The sequence below is a fragment of the Cebus imitator genome, unplaced genomic scaffold (assembly GCF_001604975.1).
Source record: "Cebus imitator isolate Cc_AM_T3 unplaced genomic scaffold, Cebus_imitator-1.0 Scaffold698, whole genome shotgun sequence".
NCBI classification, from domain to species: domain Eukaryota; kingdom Metazoa; phylum Chordata; class Mammalia; order Primates; family Cebidae; genus Cebus; species Cebus imitator.
The window spans coordinates 503761-513397 of record NW_016108013.1 but is presented as its reverse complement, the minus strand read 5'-3'; the positions used below and the strand labels follow the sequence as shown (position 1 = coordinate 513397).

The window sequence follows — 9637 nt, the reverse complement described above, 5'->3', positions numbered from 1 at the left end:
ATACTATACCCCAAACTGTTAATAATGGCAATTACTCCAAACTGTTAATAGTGGCTATGGGGAATTCTACAGGTTGGATATTATTTGAATAGTTTACAAGGAGAATATATTTCTATACTGCTTTAAAAAAATAAAAGTTAAAAGATGACAAGAGTATAGAGTATAAGTAAGATATAGTGTTGAAAAGTATCTCAGATAGGGGAAGAAAGATACTTTTTCAGTTGTCTCTGATGACTAAGTTTTAGAAAAAACCAAAATACCTATTAATATATAGAGACAAATATCTTTAATTAAAAATTAAAACAGAGTAGTAGAAGTTTTTACCTTGCTTACTTTAGAATTTGTATCCTTCTCTGATTTTTTCAAAACTTCCTTTTTGTCAGTTTTTTGCAAAGCTGTTGACTCTTCTTCCACTTCATCTTCTCCTTCCCCTCTTTTTTTATCAGCTTTCTGATCTCTGATCTCAGCCACTTTTGCAGTGGGTCTAGATATTCTGGGAGATCTTCTTAAAGTACGACCCACATTTGTTTTCTCCTCTTCCTTTTCCGTCTTCTCTTGCCTGTTTTCTGGTTCTAGAACTTTGGGGGGAGAATCGGGCTTCTTTTTCCGACTTGATATTCTGATTGTTAATTTGATGCCCTCTTTCTGCCTTTCAGAAGTTATCTCTGTATTTTCTGAGGCAGTGGTTTCTTCTTCAGGAACCAACTTATATTTGAATTTGCTTTTTTGCATAGAACCCTTTGTCTCAGAAGGCTCCTCTACGCCAGAGGTCTGGGCATTGTCCAGATTATCCATTTCTACCTTTGTGAACTCAGAATCCTCTTTTAGGATTTCTGGGTCTCCTTTTTTCACAGACTGATCACCAACAGAAGCTGTACTCTGATATTCCACCACTTCTTTTTCTGAGGCTAGTTTCTCACAGTGATCAACCATATTAGATGGTGAAGTTTCAGCTGCCTTAGGAGAGCCAGGCTTTTCTGACTCTAGAGTACTCTTTGGAACTTCTTCCGGTATTGGACTCAATCTTTGTGTCTCCTTATCAAGAAAAGTCTTTTTGGACTTCTCTAACTTTTCAAGACATTCTAGGATTGGTGGGCGCTTATCCTTCCTAGTTTTGGGAGACTTCTCTTCAACTTTCATGGTACACAACTCAGTGGTAGATAAAGCAGTTTTTAAAGATAGATCTTTTGCCATCTCAGAAGACTCAAGAGAAGATTCCAATACTGGAGGATCAGATTCCTCTATTTGTGTTTTTTGACCATGGATCTCTAAGACTGATACTGAACTATCTGCATCTTTCCTCAAAGGGGCTGTTTCTTTCTCAAGCTCACCTATTTTAATACTTGTTATGACAGAATTTAAGGACTCTGTTCCATTTCCCTCCATGATGATATTTCTGTCCTTAGAGGGGCTATAGCTCTCTTCCTTTGTCTCATAAAACTTTGTCTCTATTGGTTCTGTCTTAAAATTTGGAGCTGCTCTTTCATCACTAACTTCTCCATTTACCAGTTGTTTCCCTTCATGACTCAAAGCAGTGATTATAGAGATCCTTTTACAAGTCTCTTCCTCTTGTTTGATTTCATCTTTCAAAAACTCTTTTGTTGGAGTAACTGATTTACACAAAGGTCCTTTGACTGGACTGTCAAAATCATCACTCAATTTAATTTCTCGTTTTTTTAGTGGTATCTTGGCCTGCTGGTCATTCTTAAGTTTCTCAGTTTCTTCAGATTTCTCAGTAATTTCGTGAGAAGATTTAATATTGCCACCAAATTCGATCCTCTCAGGCTCCTGCGCCACTGGCCTCTCCATGCTACTCTTGGTATCTTTAGGATCTGCTCTACATTCCTTCACTTCAACTTTAATGGGTTTGACATTTTCCTTGAAGGAATCACTTTCTTCTTTGATAATCTTTTTTTCTTCACTTTCTGACAAAGGTTTTTCTAGCTTCACTATCACTGGCAGTTTCACAAGTTCCTTTTCATCTTCTTTTTCTTTTTTCACAATTGTCTCTTCTAGAACATTGGCTGTAGAACAGTTTTCTAAATCCATAGGCTGCTCCTCACCTTTCATCTTTTCACTTTCTTTCTGTTCCTCTAAAAATCAGAAAAAGTTTAATTACATGAATAGAAGCTTTCAAGATTATAAAATATAAGACTTAGTATAATATATAATTCCATTTAAAATTTCTATCTTAAAAGAGATAGCCTTTGTCATTGGGTATTTGACAATAAAAAATAAAATCTGACAATGAAGAAAATTACAAAAACTTTGAAATACAACTTTGAGAAATTTAAAAACATATTTAAAAAATTCAGGTTTCTGCTGTTTACTTTTGCTTCAGTATTCTCAATAGATTGCAAATATTTATGCTGTTCAAATAATTTATTCAAATTCAAGAGATGGCTTAAAAACATAAAATTGAAAATGCTACATAAAATGTTTCCAGAAGACCATATTTGTTTTATAAACTGACAACTGTTCTTCTTTGGAAGTCACTGAGCACTTTATTTCATTGAGGTAACAGAACATGGCAGTGGGAACCGAAAAATACAGAAAGATAAAAAGCCCACATCCCCTTACCCAGAGGCAATCACCAGTAATAATTTAGGTTACTTCCTTCTGATCTTGTATGTTTTTCACTAAGGTGGTACCATGTTGCCTCAATTTATTCATTGAAACATTAGCAATTTCTTATGATACTAAATGCTTTTTATAAAAATTAAGCTTAATAATTATATAACATTCCTCAATGTGATCATATTACAACTTACTTTATCAAATGCCACTACTGAATATTTCAGAAGTTAGTATTATATAAAGAAACTGTTTAGATTTATCTGTCAGTTCTTTGTATCTTATTGGCTATATATTTTCAACTTTTATGGAGTACCTGATACTAATGCAGATTTAAACATAACCTAAGCTATATTCAGTAAATACTATAATCTCTGAATAGGACTGCAGAGATTGCACTCCAGAATTCATTTACTAATTTTACTTACATTTTTAATCCCTTCACTTTATCTTGCTACTGAAAAACCTAATTCTAAACCAAGTTTTACCAAGATGTAATTATTTTCCCTAAAATTTTGAAATGATTCTTGTCAAGTTGATAAACTAGTTAGGATACATTTCATGGGAATAACGGGATAGAGAAAAATGAGAAGATAAAGCAGGATATGTTTTTTGAAATGAAAATTTAACATTTCATTAAAAGTGAATGTTTTCATTACAAACCACCATTTCTTGTATATCCAATGATGTTGCAAATAAAAAAGCCAAGAACCATTTAGAACCATTCAGGATCTGAGAGCAAAGCAACTGTTATTAGTATTTCTTTCTGCTTTACAAAGTCAGTGCTATAGGGAATGCTGCTAAAATATTTTAAGAGATGACAGTAAAAAAAAATTTTTGTAATTAAAAGTAGTGTTACAGCACAAATAAGGTAAGAAAAAATTTAGATGACAATCATTACCTAATTTGTATGTTTTTCTCTTTCCTACTGATAAAATAGGTTTAACAAATTCTCATTTATTGAGATTAGCTAGTATATCAGGAAATTTAACTAAATGAACACCTTAACAGTTAAAATATGATTACTATCTTTAAAAATAACTTCAACCACCACGTGTGATGGCTCATGCCTTTAATTCCAGCACTTTGGGAGGCCAAGATAAGCAGATTGCTTGAGCTCAGGAGTTTAAAACCAGCCTGGGCAACATGGTAAAAAAACCCCATCTCTACAAAAAATACAAAAAGTAGCCAGGGCATGGTGGTTCCAGCTACTTAGTAGGGTGAGGTAAGAGGATCACTGGAGCCCAGGAGTTCAAGGTTAACCCTGACCCCTGATCATGCCACTGCATTCCAGCCTGGGTGACAGAGTGAGATCCTGTCTCAAAAAAACAAACAAACAAAACAAAAAGAACTTCAACCCAATACTAAGTGTGTGCTAAACACAAGAATCTCTATTCTGGTTTGGAAAGTATCTAAAGATCTCCCCATGATCCTTATTCAATGTAAAATAACACTATGTTTTCATTTGAGGTTAACGGATCTTGGTTTGAGTAATAACGCAGCAAAATGAAAGATGAAATGACATTAGGTTCAAGATTCCCAGGTTCACTAATCCTAATTTAGCTAGTGGTACCTCTTTGGGTGTGTCACAAACTCACTGATCTTTCTTTCTTCATCTACAAATAAAGCAGCTGGACTAAATAACCTCAACTATTATTCTTCGCTGGTGTTATATTTCTTTTATTCCAAAAATGTTAAATTATTGTTGTGTGTGTGTGTGTGTGTTTGGCTTATTATTTTTTTTAGACAGGGTTTTGCTTTGTTGCCCAAGCTGGAGTACAATGACGTGAGCTTAATTCAATGCAACCTCTGCCTCCTGGGTTCAAGCAATTCTCCTGCCTCAGCCTTCTGAGAAGCTGGGATTACAGGCATGCGCCACCATGCCCGGCTAATTTTGTATTTTTATAGAGATGGGGTTTCTCCATGTTGGTCAGGCTGGTCTCCAACTCCCAACTTCAGGTGATCCGGCCGCCTTGGCCTCCCAAAGTGCTGGGATTACAGGCATGAGTCACTGTGCCCAGCCGGCTCGGTTCTTTTAAAAGAAAAAAAATGACAACAAATAGTATTCTAGCTCCTCTAAATTAAATGAATATGTTTTCAAAATAGTACAGAGAATGGAAGAACTAGGACAGAATATGAACCTTTAAATACTATAATAATTAGTAAAAAGGTTAGTTACACAAGCATTTTCCCAAAGTTTGTCAAAAGAAAGCTGTAAAAGAGCATATAAATGAGTTTAAGAGGCATATTTGAAGTGACCAAAGGAAAACTTCACTCTAATAATTGAAACACAGCATCACGTTTCTTCACAAATGAAATGACTCACGAGAAGTGGTATCTACTATGGGTTTTATAAGATGATTGATTCATTTACTCAACAAATATTTACTGATCACTTATTATGTACTTTCTCCATCACCCCTAGCAGAATCACTCTGTAATGATACACCAAATATTCTATAGAAGTTAACAGAAGACACTGCAAATTGCCTGCCGATTAACTATTCTCTTCTTTCTTACAAACACAACTAATTTTAAGAAGGCACTTGCCTCCTCAGACACCTTAAAGCTGTGAGTCATGTGATCCAGTTATGACCAATGACAGGCATGAAGAAGTCGTGGGTGAGAAACAAGTCAGCTGACTGGTGTCTTTTGCCCTTTTCCCTTCTTTGGGTCTAGACTCTATACATAATACCTGGAGAAGGAGCAATCAAAGCCACATGCTAAGGATAGCAGGCTAGGAAAGGTCCTGGATGGCTTCATGGAACTGCTGTACGAGACCTAGACTTACCCTTAACTTTGTATTACAAGGAAAAAATAAAAACAGACAAATGCAATCCTTTCATGTTTGCTTCCTACTCCTTCTTCTTTCCCATATCATGAAATTTTATCCATTCACTTAATATATTTTGGAGTTATCTATTACATGATAAAAGGGTAACTAATCTCTGATACGATTGTAGTTTCTTTAAAATCCTTTAAAGATCTCAGACTCAGGCCTGTAATCCAAGCACTTTGGAGGCCAAGGCGGGCGGATCGCCTCAGGTTGGGAGTTCAAGACCAGCCTGACCAACATGGTAAAACCCTGTCTTTAAAAATAAAAAATTAGAAAAATTGGGGAAAAAAAAAAAAAAGATCTGAGAAATTTCAAAGTAGCATAGTGTTTCAGACTTGGCAGATATCTTATATAATTATGATGAGAGTGTAAATTAGCATCAACACTCCCCCCCACCCCCACCCCGAGACAGAGTCTAGACCTGTTGCCAGGCTAGAGTGCAGTGGCGTGATCTTGGCTCACTGCAACCTCCACCTCCTGGGTTCAAGTGATTCTCCTGCCTCAGTCTCCCGAGTAGCTGGGACTGCAGGTGTGTGCTACCACGCCCAGCTAATTTTTGTATTTTTAGTAGAGATGGAGTTTCACTTTCACCATGTTGGCCAGGATGGTCTCAATCTCTTGACCTCACGATCTGCCCACCTCGGCCTCCCAAAGTGCTGGGATTACAGGAGTGAGCCACCGTACCTGGCCAGCATAAACACTTTAAAGAGCAATAGAGAAATATCTGCTTTAAAGCTTGAAGAAACACACTATCATGTGGCAATCCTACTTCTATCAAGTAAAGTTACATACAAATATGGAAGTCTGTACGTAAATATCTGTTGCAACATTGCCATAAAAGCAAAAAATTATATAACCTAGATATTCATTCCTCAAATAGGGAAATGGATAAATAGCCTCTATACAGCAATTAAAATGAAAGAAACAAATTCACATAGATCACTGTAGATACATTTCAAAAACAAAATAATAAGTGAAAAGAGCAAGTTACAAAAGGACAGGTACTATTTGTAGAAAAGTTATAAAATACACAAAATAAAGCTACATGTTGAGATGGCTATATACACAAGCATCAAAATCATAAATATGGGAATGACTGACAAAGATTGTGGTTGTTCCTGGAAATGGACGGAGAAGGAATAAGATGGAAAATGAAAGGAAAGAGAAGTACTGTTTCTATAATCTTTTTTTTTATCAAAAGCAAATTTTGACAAACTGTTTTAAACTATTAAAATGTTGGGGCCCAGCACAATGGCTCATACCTGGAATCTTATCAGTTTGGAAAGCCAAGGCAGGATGATCACTTATGCCCACGAATTTGAGACAAGCCTAGGCAAAAGAGCAAGACCCAATCTCTACCAAAAAGAAAAAAAAATTAGCTGGGTGTAGCTGGTGTGTGCCTGTAGTCCCAGCTACGTGTGAGGATTGCTTGAGCCTAGGAGGCTAAGGCTGTAATGAGCTTTGATGGCACTACTGAACTCCTGCTGAGGCGACACACCAAGACCTTGTCTCAAAAAACAACAAAAAAACTCCAACAAACCAACAAATAAAACCACCACAAAAATAAAATGTTGGATACACAGTGCTTTATACTATTTTTTATTTTAACTATTTCATCAAAATTAAGACTTGGCCAGGCACGGTGGCTCATACTTATAATCCCAGAACTCTGGGAGGCCAAGGTGGGCAGATCACGAGGGCAAGAGATCGGGACCATCCTGGCCAGCATGGTGAAACCCGTCTCTACTAAAGATACAAAAGTTAGCTGGGCATGGTGGTGTGCACCTGTAGTCCCAGCTACTTAGGAAGCTGAGGCAGGAGAATTGCCTGAACCTGGAAGGTGGAGGTTACAGTGAGCCGAGATTGCGTCACTGCACTCCAGCCTGGCGACAGAGCAACACTCCATCTCAAAAAATAAAAATAAAAAAGACACTCAAACAATCAGACAAACCTTAACGCTCTTGTGTCACCTCCACCTTGGCCAGCTGTGGGTACAAGAAAATTACTTAAAGCTTTCTAAGTGTCAACTCTTTAAAACTGAAACATAAACATCTATACCTCCAGAAGTAGCTGTGAAGATTTTTTTTTTCTTTTTCTTTTATCTTAAGGGACTTTTTGAAAATAGCGCATGCAAAGTACTTTTACACAGCACTTGGGAGCTATTATTAATTATTTGGACCCTCTTCTGACCACAAACTTCAGCCACATAGGAAAATTCAGTTTTCTAAAGCTGCCATAACCTTTTTTACTCTGTTAACCCTGCCTAGTAAGCAATTGCTATTCTGTACCTTTTAAGATTCCTCACTTTCCTAATTTTTTTTAACTTTTACTTTAGGTTCAAGGGTATGTGTGCAGGTTTGTTATAGAGGTAAATGGAATGTCATGAGGGTTTAACATACAGATTATTTTGTCATTCAGGTAATAATAAACATAGTATCTGATTGGTAGTTTTTTGATCCTGACCCACCTCCCACCCTCCACCTGCTTTCCTAATTTGTAGAACAACTAAAATAACAGGCACGATCTCCTAGGTTGCCAATGATTGCATACAATACTACACATAAGGCCTTCAGAAGAGTAAAAACAGGCAAGCACTCAATGTTTGCCAATATTATTATATTATAGGCAAGATCTTACCTCCTTTATGCCCAGTTAAAATATCACTTCATTTTATAGTTTTATCTGATCCTTTCCCTATAAACAATTAACGGCTCCTTTTCTTGTGTTTGCACATTGTGTTAACACAGACTTCTATAGTAGCACTGACTGCCCAGAATTACAGTTATTCATTTACAAATCATCTATCCTATTAGTCTTATGAACTACTCCCCTAGGGCAGAATCATGGATTACTCACCTGCAGTAAGACACTCAAACATGTGCTGACTAAATTGAATAAACTGAAACGGCAACAAACTCTAGTCTAAATGTTGACAAATAACATCAATACTTTTCATGAGGTGGCTTTTACTAACAGCAAGTCTTATGTAGAATGTGAAGCAATATTTAATTAAAAATTCTATGAAGCATATTTTACCAACTTACAAAGTGAGATTTGGGCAAGGACATGATACATTTAACAGATGCTAAGGTACATGCATTGAAGAAGGATTAATAAATGCATTTACTTAAAAGACCATTTAAAATATAAGCTAAAACGAAAGATCCCAAAACAAAATTAGTCATGGATGTCAACCAACAATTCAGAGGCTGAAATGTTCAACCACCACTAGCAATCAAAGAAATTAAAATTCAAAAAGCAATGAGATTTTTAATCAAATCAACCAGCAAAGTTTTTATTTAGTCATAATGTTTGAAGGTTCTAGATATGGCAAAAGGAATTATGCTCATACACTGGCAGTATTAGCATAAACTAGGTAAAAGCACTCAATAACTATTCAATAAATATTTACTGGGTGCTTGCTTTACACTTGGAAACCTCATTATATAATTTTTCAAAAACAGGGAAACTATCATGGTAGCATGTTAAGTGTGAAAAGTAGGAAATAAAACTGTATTTTTTGTGTAATTCTAATTTACATAAATAAACGAATACATCTGTAACCATACCTAAAATATGGAAGGGAAGCCTTGGTTGGTCAATCTTTGCTGTAACATAGTAGGTAGGCTTGTTCCACCTCAGGGTCTTGCCTGTTTTCTGGCATAAAATTTTATTGGCATAAAAATCTTTTTTCTCTGGTATTTGCACAGCTTGCTCTCTCAGATCCTTTAAGTCTCTACTCAAGTACCACCTCTTCAATGACTCATTTTCTAGCAACTCAAAAAAAACTATGCCCACTCTCTTCCCCAAATTATTTTCCCTCCATACCTCCTTATCACCATCTACACTGTGTATTTCATTTACTAATCCTGTTTATTGTTTGATAATAATGACATGTAACCTCCATGATGGCAAAAATTTGACTTTGTTCACAGCTACATTCGCAATACTGAAAATAGTGTATAACAAATTGCATATACTCAATAAATATTTGTTGACTGAAATGAAATATGACAGGTGAAATATTGCCTGTGCCTAAGGGTATATTTCTGCAATAGAAGTTCTGTTTCCCAAGGAAACTTTCACCATTTTGAAAATGTCAACAGACTTAACAATTTCCAAAATGGGTTCAAATACTGAAATTATCACTTGATAACACTGAATTATCATTCGCTGTATGACAAAGGGATCTGAATTTTTGCCAATTTTTTTTTTTTTTTTTTTTTT

The 9637-nt window shown here is 35.9% G+C and overlaps 1 protein-coding gene across 2 annotated transcripts in view; it reads right to left on the bottom strand.

The window, feature by feature from the left end:
- RSF1 (remodeling and spacing factor 1) overlaps positions 1–9637 on the bottom strand; it is a 160203-nt gene that overhangs the window by 41486 nt on the left and 109080 nt on the right. The window contains exons 2-3 of one of the 2 annotated variants that reach the window (XM_017518682.2): positions 6915–6919; positions 325–2093 (exon numbers count right to left, since the gene is read on the bottom strand). In XM_017518682.2, coding sequence (XP_017374171.1) covers positions 325–2070 — 1746 coding nt within the window. In that variant the 5' untranslated portion in view covers positions 2071–2093; positions 6915–6919. The remainder of the gene's footprint in view (positions 1–324; positions 2094–6914; positions 6920–9637) is intronic. The other variant, XM_017518680.2, reaches the window with a different exon arrangement.